The following is a 16,405-nucleotide window of genomic DNA, read 5'->3' as shown; positions in this document are numbered from 1 at the left end:
TTATTTGATCATATCGCCTTTGGGACAAAGTATGGAATATACAACATCATTTTTTAAAAAAAATCAAAAATACAATTAAACAAGTATGTTACAAAATACTAACGGATTTATCTAGCTAAGCCGGTGCTCTTTGCGAACCAAATTTGCAACACCCACGACAGCCATGCTGAGTTTCAGACAGTAGCGTACTTGGACGCTGTCTGACTCGGTGAATTGGTTCATTCGGGTAAAAAGGTTCATTCAGTTCGCTAAAAGCGACTCGAATAACGATTCATCCAGGAAGAGAACATCTCTACAGGACACAGACACACACACGCACGTGATATCGGGTGCTACTTCTCTCTTCTTTCTCAGATGATTATAGTGCCTTAGAACCGCTTACTCGAGCAGAAGCTGTCAGTCGTGTGTAGACGTGATTTTTGCATTTGCTGCATTAGTACGCATAACGTACAGTTGTAACATGGCTTGTGCTCAGCGCTATGTCAACAAAGTTGTCATCGTCACTGGAGGCACTAGAGGCATTGGAAGGGCTATCGTTAAAGTGTTTGGTAAGGATTTATAGAATTTATCTTTCCATTAATGAATCGAAAGTAAAGCAAGAGTAAATAAAAACCGTCATGTTTGCTTTGCAGTGCAAAATGGGTCCAAAGTTGTCTTCTGCGCTCAAGAGAGTATGTGATTTATTTAAATACTTTTAAAGATAGGTTGATTAACCTACAGCAATAAATGAAATAACGTTTCCTTCTTTTTCCTGTCAGCTGAGTTGCCAGCTGGCCAGTCTCTTGAGTCTGAGTTGAATAAGGAAGGACCGGGATCATGCATGTTTTTGTCATGTGACGTGACGAAAGAGGATGACATTAAGGTACGCGCACAGGCGTTTATGTAGCCTCTATGTTGCTTACTTTCTTAACTTGTGTCACTCACCTCAGTCTCTGTCCTACCCGTTCATCTTCTTCCTCTCAAACTCATTACTTTATTCGTCAAAGCTTTAGCAGTTCGACGTTTTATGGTTTTGTGGTTAAGCTTTTTTCCCCACATTTGAAAAAGGTTTCCATTTACAACTTGACATAAGTATTATAAAATATCATGTATAAAGGCTTTTTATATGATATTAATATTAATAATATAATCAAATAATTCTGATTTCTATTTCTAAAAACCATGTAGTTATGTAGGATTTTTATGCATTTTTATAACCCAGGTAAAAAAAAAAATACTATAGTGTTTTTTAACCATACTATAGTGAAGTCCTTGAATTAATTTGTTGTGGTAATTCTATAGTTGCTGTGGTAACATAACAACTATAGTAATATAATCAAATTACTTTACCCAATACTGTACTAAGTGTACTAACTATAGGTAATATTATATAGTTTACTGTAGTAAAAAATAAAGTATACTACAGTATTTATTACAGTTTATCAGTTCACTGCACTGTAAAAAATATTCCGTAGTTTTTACAAAATAATTTTGGCAGCTGTGGTTGCCAGAATAATTTTGTAAAAAAATACAGAAAAACACATTTACAGAACAAACTGTCAATTTTACAGTATAAAACTGTAATTTACAAACATACAAACAGAAAATTTGAATGTAAACAAGTAAATTCAACAATGCACACTACTAGTAAAATCTGTTTTGTACCTTTAACATATACTGACAACCACCATAATAATGCAGGTGGTAAAAGAGAAAGCCACATGAAGAATCAGAGTTCATCACAAATAGCTTTTCTACTGGCTGAAGTATATACTAATGTAAAGAGGGTGCAAAGAGTCATTCACGCAAACGCAAAACACCATCATGGTAACCCACAACACTTACATAATGCAATAAACATTCATTAAACAACAGAAGATGTAACATAAAACCCCAATGTACATAACTGATAACAAAAACTATTAAGAAACATGATTTTTTAAACAAAATACTTTCAAATGTGGAGTGTCACACAGGGAATTGTGGGAATATCAGTTTACAGTTTTTGACTGTAAATTATACATTGATTTGTTCTTTTTTACTTCTAAAAATGGTAAAATTTACAGTATTTTACTGTGAAAATTACATAAAATGTCTGGTAAGAGCTTTTACAGTTTTTCCCTGTATATAGTACTGGAACTTACTGTTAACCTATTTACATTTTTTTTCCGTAACGTTTTTACAATATTTTACTGTTAAAATCACATTCATTTTTTACAGTGTGTAGTTAATACTACAGTATGCTGAAGGATTCATTAACAAAGTGTTGTAAATACTATAATTTATACAGTATACTACAATTTACTATAGTATGGTTCAAAAACACTATAGTACTTACTATAGTATTTTTTGACCTGGGAATGCATAGGAACTTTTGAAACAAATGTCATATAATTCTAAATGTAGCCTATTGTTATTTATTTATTATCATATCTTACCTTAAAGCGATTAATAAGTAAGACGTTTGAGAAGTTTGGACAAATCGACTGTTTGGTGAACAACGCTGGCTGGCGTAAGTCAAAGTTTTATTCACCCTTTTTACATTTTTTGTTGTACTTGAAACTTTCTTATTTGTTCTACACTCTTTTGTGAACACTATTTTAACAAGGGACCTTTACATTTATTTTGAACATAATATAAAAATAATGATACAAATAAATAAATCGTCTAATAATACTGATTTCAATTTAAATCCCTAAATGATACATCAGACCCCCCTCACAAGCCCACAGATGAAACCACTGCAGAGGAGTTTAGAGACCTGCTTAATCTGAACCTCATCAGCTACTTCCTTGCTTCCAAGGTAACATCTCATAACATAACACTCTGGTCTCTTTACATATGCAGAATGACTGATTTTTTTATTTTATTTTTTTACCTCTTTTTATTACCTCGGGGCAGTATGCACTGCCGTACCTGCGCAAAACACAAGGAAACATCATCAATTTGTCCAGCCTTGTCGCCTCAATAGGTCAGAAAGACGCAGCTCCCTATGTGGCAACCAAGGTGAGTTTCTCTGCTTGTAACAAATGCACATGATCATCTTGAAAGTAATAACAATACTTCCATATATCCACAAGGGGGCGATCACCGCCATGACTAAAGCAATGGCTGTGGATGAGAGTCGCTATCAAGTGAGAGTGAACTGGTGAGTGACATTATCACCCTGCCATCTAAGCTGTTCCTTACTTTTATATTTACATCCAAACTATTTATTTTCTCTATTACTATTTTTTTTCTTTGATCCTACTGAATTTCCATCTGTGAATATTGTTTATTAATTATGTTTATTACCAGCCTTTAAATCCAAACTCTTTTATAGCATCTCTCCAGGCAATATAAGGACATCTCTGTGGGAGACGCTTGCTGGCCAAACCGAAAACCCTTCTGCTACTATTAAGGGGGCAGAAAATGCTCAGGTAAGGGTAAATGAGCAATAAAAGAAGCTGGTGTTCTGCCGGATATGTTATAGTAACAGTTTTCTCCTCAACAGTTGATTGGTCGAATGGGAACGGAGGCTGAGAGTGGATTAGCTGCCCTTTTCTTGGCAGCTGATGCCACTTTCTGTACTGGGATAGATTTGTTTCTAAGCGGAGGGGCCGAACTGAACTACGCCCTCAAAAGCCAAGTTCCTTAACTGAACAATGATGGAAAGGTGAAAGGTCCATTAAATAATTATATGGTTTCATTCCTCCTCTCAGACAGCTTGTTTGGTGCTTATACTGGTGCTACTTCTGAATGCAGACTTTGCAAATATGTGATTTTGGTTAAATTTTTTAAGGTGCCTTTGTTACAGTGTAATTATACAAATGAGTACTGAGTAATATTAATTAACAACATGTACTTACTATATAATTAGGGTTAGGATTAGGGTTTGTTTAGGGTTTTAATTATGCATATAATTTACTTTTATTACTATAGTAAGTACATGTAATATGTGTAACAGGGACACTGTAAAATAACTGATTTTTTTAAAATTATTGCATAATTTCAAATCATTGCACAACTTTTATTTGAGTGAGTTTAAGCTTACTATTAAACAATCATTATTTCAAGTTTACTGAAGTTCAGAAATAGTTTTTCTTTTACCTTCCATGTAGCACTTGCACACTGCCCAATGGTCAGGTAAAATGGGGCAATAATTGTTACATTTAAAGCGATCTGCAATTGTTTGCATTTCTAATAGTAATATGATTTTTTTGTATAGTTTTCCATTTTTATTAATACAAAATGATAGTAGTTAAATATTATATGAAAGGGACCTGCACTGTGAACTACAGTACCATGAATGTGCTTGCAAAGACTGATGTTTACAATGAAATATTCCCAGGCCAGTTTGATTTTAACTGTGTAGTGTAATTTAGTGATTTCTGGAATCTTAATTAATGACTCTTGATAGGTTGTGATTGTTTCATACATTGTATTCCTGAATTTGTTTGTGCCAATTAAAAAGCTTACTTATTGTACATATTTGTTGTCAAATTATTTTATTTAAAATGAACTAGAAAAAGTATGACAGAACTTCTTTAACATGACAGTGCCACTCAAGGAAGACAATGCAAGACAAATAATGTGTTCATACTGTCATGAGTCCTTTGATATCAAAATGTTATGGCCATAAAAAGAAAGTTTGAGACGAAAAAAAAAGAAAAGAAAACCCAAATCAGTTCAATATGCAAATAGAAACTGGGTTTCAGTTCAATCTAGCCACACACACCCCTGTTTACTATTGACAGGCTATTTTTATTTGCGTCACATCATCAGCTGAAGGTATTGACATAAAACATTTTTTTTTTTTTTTTTTTTAATTTCCAAAAGCCAATCATTTAACCGGATCGGACCAACGCCTCATATCCTGACCAATGAAACCTCTCATGACCTTGTTTAATCCATAGGTTTAACCCCGTTGATTGCGTTGATTTGACCCCTACTCTTTTTTATCCAATCAGATGCAAGAGATCCGTCACGCCTACCCGCGGGTTATTATTAACCCTATGATGGATGGGAACTATTTTGTTTGTAATATTAATACCTTTTAAAATTCATATAAAGATGTAATGATATAATCAAATCATACTTCTTTATTAAAAATTATCATATGAGTGCTCAGAAATATAAAAGTCCCATTTAGAAAGTTTCCAGTAAGGCTGCTATATCCTAGTGGCATCACAAATAACAACATTTAAGATATTTCAAACAAGTCTCATTATGCAAATATCACACTGGCTTGTGTTGAAAGTAAATAAAATGAAGGTTTACTGTTTCAAACCCCGAGCACATTGCCGCTGTTTCTTCAGGGGCCCAATCCGGAACGCAGCGATCCGACTGTCTGGGGCAGTTGCTCCCACTCGGACTAGTTTACCATTCATTTCATCAGCAATGGCAGCGCTCAGGACGGTGAGTTCAAAGATCGTTTCACTTATCTCCGCCACCACATTTCCAAAAACTTCTGTCAATATTTAACGGGTCTATCTAAACACACTCGACGTGTCTGGAGTATATTTAACAGAACTGTAATTAGCAGCTTGAAACTGCAGATTATCGACGTTGCAAATCGACAACGCGCAAGTTTCAAATATCACAGCAGCGGGATGCACATCTTTAAGTGTTTGATTTTATAGTTAGAATAAAACGTCGTTTGTTCTCACTCTGAATGTTTATTCATACTCAAAACTGCCTGTCACGTTAAATAATGGATGTACGCTTGCACTATGAATGACTGTAGCTTTCCACGTATTTCCGTGTGGACGCATGGCAAGCCGACTTAACATTTATTCATAAAAAAATAGCTAGTATCTATTTATGTTGCCTACACGTTTTTTTTTTTTTTTTTTTTAATTACTAGTATTTTAACACTATGATGACTATGAGGCGTTATATTCAATTTTACTTGTAACTATTTATTAAAAATATAGATACTTGTATTTATTACAGTTGTAGTGACCTATCATTTTAGTTACTTATTCGCGTGACACCATTTGCTTCTAGTCACTATCCGACAAGTAACTATTACTTTTACTGGTTACATTTTGGAAATAAAATCAATATGGATGTGTGGTATTATCTCATTTACAATTGGTATGCAGTCCAGTTGGTGCTGGTACCTATTCCTGTTTTACTTGCAACTTGTCTTTAGGTGGTGGTAGTTACTTATGCATTAGTTATGTTTAACTAAATGTTTAATCTTACTAGATTTTTAATATTGGACTATAAAGTTCTGACTAGTAGTAGTCATTACATACAAGTAAAAAGCTATTTTAACTAGTGAAATAAGAAATCTTACTAACAATTGAGATTGATAGTAGTCTCCCAATATATACTACTAGTATACTACTACATTAATCAATAGTTAATTACATTAATAATTGGAATACTAGTTAGAAGTGAGTAGTTGCAACTTTTACCTTTTGAATTATATCTAAATTTCAAATTGTTACCAGTACCAGTGGTGTTATAGTTACTTGACTCTATCTGGATAGTCAGTGGCTACTAGTAGCAAAGAAATAGTATTTAATCAATAGTTATTGTAGTGAAGGTGAAAAAGATACTAGTAACTATTGGATTACTTACTAATAATTAAAATAAATACTAGTTACAATAATATATGCTAGTTAATTTTTCAGGAACTAACGGTAAAAACGTCTTGCCATAAGACGCATTGTTTGCCAAATTATGCACAAGAGTTAAGAGAGTTCACCCAACGGATCAAGCAGCAAGCTATCATGTAGTCCTGCTACATTATTTATTATGTAAACAAATGCCTAATAAAACACAAAAAGAAAACAGTTAAAACAAGAGCTGATTGGTGTGTGTCTTATAGGCAAACACACACTACCTTCCTTTGCTTTGCTCATTCACTCAGGGTTTTTAGCTATTAAAAGCACTGTTACTGCGTGACCCAGCTGTCTCCTTGTGCATAAATGCAGGTACATACAGCTGGTACATACTGAACCTTCACATCTCATGAGGGCTAAACAACAGCTGTCAAGAACAACATGCCCTGTGTCTGAGTGTGCTATGAAAGGGTATGATTGAAGTCACACTCTGTTTCTGTGTTTTAAGGCACTAAATGGACGCTTTCTTCATCCTCTCTCCCTGTCATGTGGGTCGTTGCGGTTCGTCAGTTCCTCCTTCAAGGTACTGAAACAAACCTGTCGAGCCAGGTTCATTAATACTTTCTGTTCCACCACAAGTCAGCCTGGACCTCAGGTGAATTTGTGCAGTTGTTTGAGTTTTACCTTACGTAAGCCGGTACGTTTTGGGGGCAAAGCAGAACTTTTCTAGACCTGTGAAGTTTTACGGCTCATCCTGAGTTGCAGTTTCTGAATTGTTAAGCAGGCCACGGTGTCACCTTGTGGGTTCTGACGTCTCTTTTCTTTGTGCCTTTGCCCTCTTGCACGCTTTCTTTCTTTCAACAACCCCCTTCCCTTCTTCTCACCGCATTTTAATTGAATTCAATTTCCATAAGAGCTTGACTGGCATGATGAATCCAGATTAATTTTTCAAATGCATGTGCAATCAATGATAATGAATAAACACCTCTCCACATGCCCGCTTTACTCCCCGCCCCTCTCTGTCTTTTTCGTTTTCTCTCTTTTTCTGTCTTTCTCTCCCTGTTTGTTTGTGTCAGGCTGCAGATCTTACCATAGAGAGGAACCCTGTACTGAAGCCAAAGCCAGACCCTTCAACCCTTGTGTTTGGCAAGCAGTTTTCAGACCACATGCTGACCATCAATTGGTCTGCTGCAGGAGGATGGGAGGCACCTCATATCAAGCCCTTCCAGAATCTGTCCCTTCACCCTGCTTCCTCAGCCCTGCATTACTCCATAGAGGTAGTGTGTGAACCATATGGTACTTAAGGTCCTGATATATTCACAGCAAAATTCTTTTTTCGTTCTTCACTTAGGGGTAGGAAGAAGTTTGAAATATGTGAGCTGCAGTATACTGTTAGCAAACATCCAACGCTGCTGAGAGTGGCGTTTAGATGAATATGTAAATATGTGATGTGTACTTTCCTCTCAAAATAAACACACAACAAAATTGAGAAAACAGCAAGCATCTAATCATAGCAATGTGGATATGTTTGCACGAGCTCTGCAATTCAGCACTCAAGTAAAGCCACGTCATATTTATTTATAGCACCTTATACAATAGATTGCTTAAAATCAAGCAGCTTTACTGTATTAAACATGAAAAACAGTGTCAGTGTCTCGTTTCATCAGCAGTACTCTATTGTGTTTATGTTTTTACTCGCGTACGTCTGACCTCGACGGACTGAACAGAAGAAATGAACCGGAAAAGATTTCCATGTGAAAGAAGGCGGAGCCTCTGCGCACACCTACCTAATACGTAATCGCAATGGACCAATGATTTTACAAAGGTGTTTACCAGCCCTAGCGAACTTTTCCAGAAAGTTCACTTTGGCAGGCTGTTTCGAACTCCCAAAACGAACTCCAAACGAACTTTGTTTGGCCTGATTTTGTTCGAAATGACGTCACATCAGTTCGTTCTTCGATTTCGCTTGAATTAAATCGGGGTTTTTAGAATCCTTTTCTCATTTAGCCAAAAGCGACTAGACTTTATTTTCCAAGTCTGCTGTTTTTAACCTGAATTCTATTCTGTGAGAAGTTTAAAAATGTAGGAATAAAATGGCTGCACAGTGCACAATTTTCTCCTCTATATTGTAATTGCAGTTAATAATTTATAAATGTTCATATCTTAATTTATTATCTTCATTTATTTTTATTATTTAATGTATGTGTGTGTATATATAGTTTCTATTTCATAATTTTCATTTTATACATTTTATAAAATGTTAATTATATTACATCAAATAATCTTGATTGATATTTAATTATGCAGCTCAACAATGACGTTTATATGCAGTACCACTCAAAACTTTGGGGACAAAAAGATTTTAAAAAATAAATTAATTAATTAATACTTTATTCACAAAGGATGCAATAAATTTATTCAAGTGACAGTAAAGACATTTATAATGTTACAATAGATTTCTATTTCAAATGCTGTTCTTTTGAACTTTCTGTTCATCAAAAGAATACTGAAAAAATTTATCATAGTTTAAACAGAAATATTAATTGGCAAATAATGTTTTCAACATTGATAATAATAAGAACCATCACAGGAATAAATTACATTTTAAATATATTAACATAGAAAAGTTTCACAATATTACTGTTTTTATTGTTTTTTTTTTGTTTTTTGTTTTTTATCAAATGAATGCAACCTTGGTGAGAATAACAATGAACAAAATCTTAATTATTCCTAAATATTGCTAGACCTAGTATTTTTATGAATGTTTTGCAGTTATTTGACCATGTCTTAATATAGGTTTACTTAATAATATCCAGTTTGAACTGGAATGAACTGTAAAATTAAGACACATTTCCAACATTATTGGCAATTTTTCTTTTCTTCTGTTATTTATTTATTTTTTTGTCTGATCTCTTCTCTTCTTCTGTTTTATATTCAGCTATTTGAGGGCATGAAGGCGTTCCGGGGAGTAGATAACCACATTCGTCTCTTCAGGCCAATGTTGAATATGGAGCGCATGTACCGGAGCGCTGAAAGGAGCTGCCTACCTGTTAGACTTCATCTTATCCTATTAGGCATTTACAGACCTACTTTAGTTTATTGACTGATGCTCTGTGATATATTATCACATTTCAATCTGTGGACTGTATCTCCTTCTATCGCCATCAACATATTCTCCCTGTCTGTCTCTTCTAGTTGTTTGATAAGGTCGAACTGTGGAAGTGTATCAATAAGCTGGTTGAGATCGACCAAGAATGGGTTCCTTACTCCACAGACGCCAGCCTGTACATTAGACCAACGTTTATAGGAACTGAAGTAAGAAACCTTAAATATTAAAATAGGCACTCAACCGCCACTTTATTAGGTACACTTCGTAACTGCGTAATGCTATGCTATGTCAGTATGGACCGAAATCTGAGGAATGTTTCCAGTACTTTGTTGAATCTATGCCATGAATAATTAAGGTAGTTCTGAAGGCAAAAGGGGGTCCAACCCAGTACTAGCAATGTGTACCTAATAAAGTGGCCAGTGAGTGTAATCTGTTGAATGATTTTGGTCTTTTCATCTTTTAATTATGACCATCCTTCTTTTTTCAGCCTTCTCTAGGTGTGTCTCGAGCAGGTCACGCTTTGCTCTTTGTCATTATTGGACCTGTTGGACCTTATTTTGCCACTGGAAGCTTTAGTCCAGTGTCTTTGCTGGCAGATCCTCGATACGTTCGGGCCTGGAGGGGTGGCGTTGGAGAATACAAGATGGGAGGGTGAGTTTTCACAAAGACTTGGTCATATCTACATTCCTCATAAACATATGAGCAAACATTATAAGAGTTGAGTCAATTTAACTCCCTTGTCCTTGACTCTTTCAATTTTTCCCGTCCTTGGCTCTTTTTTATGCTTGTATTTTTCTGTTATTGCTGCAATAAGTTGTGTAATATGTTTTGGTGTTAATAAAACATATTTGCCTAGGTAACTGCTAATTTAGAGTAGAAATATGTCACTGCAATTATTATTCTTTTTGGTCACACTTTATATTAGGTGTCTTTAATAACTAAGTTATTTGTTTGTCACCCTCCACTGCCCTTTTAATTATTCAAGGCAAACGTTGTTGTTGTTGTTTTCCACCAATTTGTAGTCTTAGGAGTAGATTTTCACTTTCAGGTTATTCAGAGAAATTCAGTAGCTTGCACAGGCTGCATTAGGCTAGTCATGTGCAACTGTGGATTGTTGTAAATCCTCAGCGCTCTGCTGACGATTCACGCTAATGCAGCTCTGGCCTCTGTTTATGTGCTGTATCTGTCACTACTCGCCTCTCTTATCAGTCCTTGTCTCACTGTCCCATTAAGCATTTAAGGTCCACTTCAGCAAAGCTTTTGCTGCTGTCCCATAATGTTCAGATAATGTGTAGACTGCATATGTCTGTTTATTTTATGAATCACAGTGTTTTCATTCTTCATTATAAAACTCTTCCTTTCAAATGTTTGGTTTAAACGTAGTAATCCATTGTTTTGTGGCCTGACTTGAATGCAGCTCTGTAATTATGGCTTTGTTTCCCAGTAACTACGGACCGACAATCGCTGTTCAGAGCGAGGCGGCCAAACAGGGCTGTCAGCAGGTCCTCTGGCTGTACGGAGAGAATGAGGAGATCACTGAGGTCGGAACCATGAATCTCTTCATCTACTGGACCACAGAGAAAGGAGGTGAGAGTAGCTTCTAGAAACTGTAAATTAAAACCCTCTACAGTCCTAATGTGTGCGCAAAAAGGGTGTTTTAATATCTAAAATGTGCTTATTTAAGTGACTTTTGTAAACAAATATGGAGACAAATAAAGTTGTTGCTACTGTTTCTATTTTTTATGTTGGGAATAATACATTAGCGTCAGGGCTTGACATTAACTTTTCTGCTTACCAGCCACTGTGGCTTGTGGTTTTTCCAAAGTTACTAGCCACTCAGCATTTTCACTGGCCACAATTTTGCTGTTGGGAAATTACATTTTATATGATTAAAGTTGACTTTGGCATGCTTAAATTACTTGATTTTGAGTCATTTTACTTGATTTAAAAGATTTAAAACCCTTTAAAACTTTCAAATGCAGATTGACCACCCAAATCAAGACTACATTGTATATCAGTTGGTATGTACGGGTGGGCAATATGAGCATAATATGAGAAATTTCATATTAGTTAGTTTTGTTAGGCTATATAAAAAGAACAAAGAAGCAAATTACAAATACAATAGTAAAAAAAATCAGATACAGTAGGTTTATTTAACATTTATTTTGTTGTTTGATCAACATTAATGACAGACAGGTATTTAATTGGGCTGCTGAATGCATGGACGTAATATACTGACACATATCCAGTTTTTACCCACCTGTTTACATCCACTTAAGCCATAACCGACTGTATTCACGCGAGATACTCCACACGATGGGCATTTTGGCATCTGTGTTTGCGTGTATTTGACTATTCAGGCGCAAGGAGGACTAGGGGAATCGCGCTGAATCACAACAGAAGCGCTCTCGCGTGCGCTCACTCTCTGTGTCGCGCACGCGAGAGAGCGCTTCAGTTGTCATTCAGCGCGATTCCGCGGGTGTTAATGTCAAGCCCTGATTAGCGTATTAGTCATACAACTGTAAGTGTGTGTGTGTTCTTGTATACATGGTTTATGAGGACACAAATGTGTATAATAACATGGGTATTACAACGTAAACATGGTTTATGAGGACACTTCCTGTGTCCTGTAAACCAAATGGCTTTAAAAACGTACTTAATGGTGTGGGGTTTTTTTTTTTTTTTTTTTTTTAATTTAAAAAATGCAGTTTCCTGTGATGGGTAGGTTTAGGGGTAGGGGTATTGTGGGGGGATAGAATACAGTTTGTACAGGAAAAAAACCATTACGCCTATGGAGAGTCCCCGTAAACCACATATACGTGTGTGTGAGAGAAAATACCTTACAGGGTTCAGTGAGTTGAGACATGCAGGCCCAGAAAAGTCTTGAAAATGAATAAAATCTTAAGTTATGTAATTTCTATAAAGAATATAATTTTTAAAAGTTCAGTTGTGCATGCGCTCTTCTCTAAAATATGTACTTGGCTAGAAATTGTTCTTTGTTTAAAATCTATAAGGTGTTTTTTAAAAAAAATCCTTATTAGATAATCATGAAGGAATGGGAAAGCCATGGAAATTCATTTATCAAATGGTGTGGGAGCTCTGAAGAGATAAAAACATTGCATTGCATTATGGGATACAGTTTCTCATGCAGTGAGCCCTGCTGTATATTTTGGCAAGATGTTGACATTTAGTTGATAGTTCAGTATTCCATGTGGAATGATTATGCTTGTCTCCCCCTGCTGGTGATACATATTAACATATCTTAATCTTTTTGTGGACATTTGTGTGTCTTTGCAGAGAAAGAGCTCGTCACCCCTCCGCTTGATGGTGTCATTCTTCCAGGAGTCACCAGACAGTCGCTGCTGGACCTCGCCAGAGAATGGGTGAGAGAAACAGAAATATGAAACACTGATGAAAAAGGGGAAGAAGAAAAAGTGAAAGGCACTGTGAGCAGGGAAATGAAGATTACATCTATCAATTGTCAATCTAATATATATATATATATATATATATATATATATATATATATACACTGCCCTCCAAAAGTTTGGAAATGCCCTGGAAAAGTGGGGTGGGGTTTTGGACAATATTGGCATGAATCCTTTTTAATTTGTGATAATTTTGCACTGATAAGGGACAACACAAACTACAAAAACATATTTTATTACATAATTCATACATAGAAGAAACTTACATTTTCGATTCATCAAAATATCCACCATTAGCAGCTGTCTGACCTAAACTGGATTCTAATTGGTTCATTGTATTCTAAACTTAATTGGCAATCAATTGTTGAAGCTATTAAGGTGTGCTGACCCAAAAATCTTTTACAAACCTGGGCCAAGTTTAAACCAGTAACCAGGCATCACAGATGGCAAAGGGGCATGTCTGACTTTGACATGTATATATTGCCATTATTATGTAATCAAAATGAAAATTATTATTGCTGGTCTTCAATGATAATGTCAAGTTACTTTAATGTATTTGCACCAAAAAATGATAAGGATTTATGCTGATATCGTCCAAAACCACACTTTGCCAGGGGTGTTTCCAAACTTTTGGAGGGCAGTGTATATAAAGGTTTGCTTGAATTTATATGTTAATAATAATGACCATGATATGATGCATTAAGGACATGTGCCATAACATGTTATATATCAAGTACCACAATGTCAGTTGCCATACCTGTATCATGATTCCACCATAGTCCTTTTATATAAGGGTTGTGTGTCTTTTGTAGGGGGACTTCAAAGTGACAGAGCGTCGAGTATTAATGCAGGAGCTGATAGGCGCTTTAGATGATGGACGGATTCTGGAGGTGTTCGGTTCTGGTACTGCATGTGTGGTTTGTCCAGTTGGCAGTCTGCTCTACAGAGGAAAGGTAACCAGGAAATACACACTTCAGTTCTCTAATGCAAATATCCATTTGAAAGCATTTTTACAGCTAAATAAATATTACTACATTTATTGAAAACTTTTTATCTTTTAGACCTACCAAATTCCTACAATGAAGAACGGTCCAGACCTTGCCAAGAGATTCCATAAGGAGCTCACTGACATCCAGGTAGAGAGATTTTCCTCAAAATCTTGTTACTTTTGGAATTTTATATATATATATATATATATATATATATATATATATATATAATATATAATCCAAATTTCTCTTTCATTCCATCCTAAACCTCTGTTTCTCTATGTACAGTATGGGCGCATTCAGAGGGACTGGGCACCGCTGGTCGTCTAACTGCTCTGATGCAGGTTTCATGTCTAAAACCTCTCATCTCATGTGTTTCTGTGTGGACTAAACAGACAGGGCCGTTATTCTACAGTAACAACCTTTCTAAATGGAAAATCACCTATATATAAAAATATGCAGTCTTTCCAAATGACCTTACATCCTGCTTGCTTAGAGATGCATATGGCACAATTTGTAGCATTAGAAATCGTCCTTAAACCTGTCGAGCACAAGCGTCATAAGCCATATATAACTAAGTACAAAGGCACAAGCAAATGTGTTCTCCTTGCAGTAGTTGCTGATCCTGTTTTTGTTTTTTTTCTCCAACCAGTCATGCTTTCGTTGTTTCCTTTTTGTCTCCAAAAATAGCTGAAAACTACAACTTTTAACTGTATTAACATTTTAGTTTTTATATTGAGGGAATGGTGATAAGAAATCAGGCAGTTGAGAAGGATCAGACTTCAGCACATATTGATTTTAATGTAGATGTTCATTTACTGAGCTGCTTGTTCATTTTGTGTAATCTAAGAGAACAGATCATCATGGCTTTTTTTTTTTAACAAGGGGATATACATTTATTCATCATGCTTTAATTTAAACAGTTCTGTTTTCTTTTAAAAGACACTAAATTGGTCTTTATATGTCCAAAATGTAAACAAAGTGTAAATGATTGTATATGTCTATCTAGAGAAGGGTGCTACTTCAAGGACAATATATTATCGCCGGATTTAGATGATTTAAAACCATGAGCTGAACTTATGCACGCACAAAGGGCTTCATGACAGCCCGGACATAGCAGCTCTAGAGACCATTAGAAAAATGTTGATGTGATTATCGTAGGTGATCATCACTAGGCTGTGTGTGTTATCTAATTGATATCTGGAATTACAATGTGACCTGTATGTACATGTGTGTGAAATCTGTAATGTTTGCTGAACATGTAGAATGTAACGGTTTTAACTTATTTCTGGTGTTGTTTTAGTGGTTATATGGCTAGAATACCTATCGGCTGTTTTTTTTTTTGTTTGTTTTTTTAAACTCTTTGTGAACACCCCCTTATTTCAATTTTTTTTTTTTTTTGGTCTTCATTTTAAACTTGCATTTTAATCTGTACACTCCACATCTGTTTTCTATCTAAGTGCCTGATGGAGTTGACTGTTACTTTCTCTTTGAGTTCACCATCATTCACATGTCATTACTGTGCTGAGGCGGACTGCTGTTGTGTTCATGATTGGTTGGTTTTTGGAGTAGATGTCTTTACTCTTTCTGTTACTGTCTTTTTACAAATAAACTCAATTTGTGTTCAAATATATAATATGCCTTTTGCTTCAACCACCTACAAATATCTGTTTCGGTAGCTCTGGTTTGCTTTCATGTGTGGTTATTAAAAATGTCTATTTTGTGGCTGTAAAATGTTTGGAAACTTGCACACATTATTGGCTGAATGTCACTTGTCAAAAACACGTCTGATTCATATTTTATCCCAAAGGAAAATTAGGTTACGCTCCATTTCGATGGTCCACTTTAGACATTCTACTAACTATAAGTAACTTTGCTAATACATGTCAACTAACTCTCACTAGAGTATTAGTACACTGTTATGTTGGGGTTTAGGGTTAGTAAAATAAGTTGACATGTAGTTGCAAAGTTACTTATCATTAGTAGAATGTCTAAAGGGGACCTTCAAAATAAAGTGTTACCGAAAATTAGGGGCCAAGCACCGAAGGTCCGTAGGCACCTTATCCGTTGGCGTTCTTCTTCCGCTCGGTAAGTCTATGGCAGCCTATAGAACTGCTTGCAAGAAAGTTATGAAATTTGGCACACTGATAGAGGTCAGTCCCAACATTAACCACACCAATTTTGGAGTCTCTAACTTAATCCCTCTAGCGCCACCACATGTCCAAAATTTCACTTACATTTATGCTAATAACTTTTGAACCATAAGGGCTAGAAACAATTTTTTTTTTTTTTTCCCTCTGATTCCTTGGCTTAAGATGATTCCATATTGTTATTATTATATATGTA

General features: G+C 35.5%; 1 protein-coding gene across 4 annotated transcripts; it reads left to right on the top strand.

The window, feature by feature from the left end:
- The first annotated feature begins 221 nt into the window (after window positions 1–221).
- Window positions 222–15,695, top strand: bcat2 (branched chain amino-acid transaminase 2, mitochondrial). Of its 4 annotated transcripts, XM_051889738.1 has the most exons (18): window positions 242–548; window positions 633–671; window positions 759–862; window positions 2,425–2,491; window positions 2,691–2,782; window positions 2,881–2,985; window positions 3,060–3,127; window positions 3,302–3,398; window positions 7,042–7,116; window positions 7,610–7,810; window positions 9,472–9,582; window positions 9,729–9,848; window positions 10,130–10,293; window positions 11,087–11,229; window positions 12,940–13,025; window positions 13,883–14,023; window positions 14,132–14,206; window positions 14,348–15,695. In XM_051889738.1, exons 1-18 carry the CDS (start codon window positions 461–463, stop codon window positions 14,387–14,389), a joined length of 1,818 nt encoding a protein of 605 aa, XP_051745698.1. In that variant the 5' UTR covers window positions 242–460; the 3' UTR covers window positions 14,390–15,695. The 4 variants fall into 4 exon arrangements, with proteins under 4 accessions (XP_051745697.1, XP_051745698.1, XP_051745695.1 ...); XM_051889735.1 differs by lacking the exons at window positions 242–548; window positions 633–671; window positions 759–862; ... (3 more) ...; window positions 3,060–3,127; window positions 3,302–3,398 and adding an exon at window positions 5,101–5,376; XM_051889736.1 differs by lacking the exons at window positions 242–548; window positions 633–671; window positions 759–862; ... (3 more) ...; window positions 3,060–3,127; window positions 3,302–3,398 and adding an exon at window positions 5,102–5,376 and having other exon boundaries at window positions 7,448–7,810.
- Window positions 15,696–16,405: the final 710 nt, after the last annotated feature.

The sequence above is a fragment of the Ctenopharyngodon idella genome, chromosome 3 (genome assembly GCF_019924925.1).
Source record: "Ctenopharyngodon idella isolate HZGC_01 chromosome 3, HZGC01, whole genome shotgun sequence".
NCBI lineage: Eukaryota > Metazoa > Chordata > Actinopteri > Cypriniformes > Xenocyprididae > Ctenopharyngodon > Ctenopharyngodon idella.
Note: the sequence above shows the minus strand (reverse complement) of the source record. Positions and strands in the feature narration are given on the sequence as shown.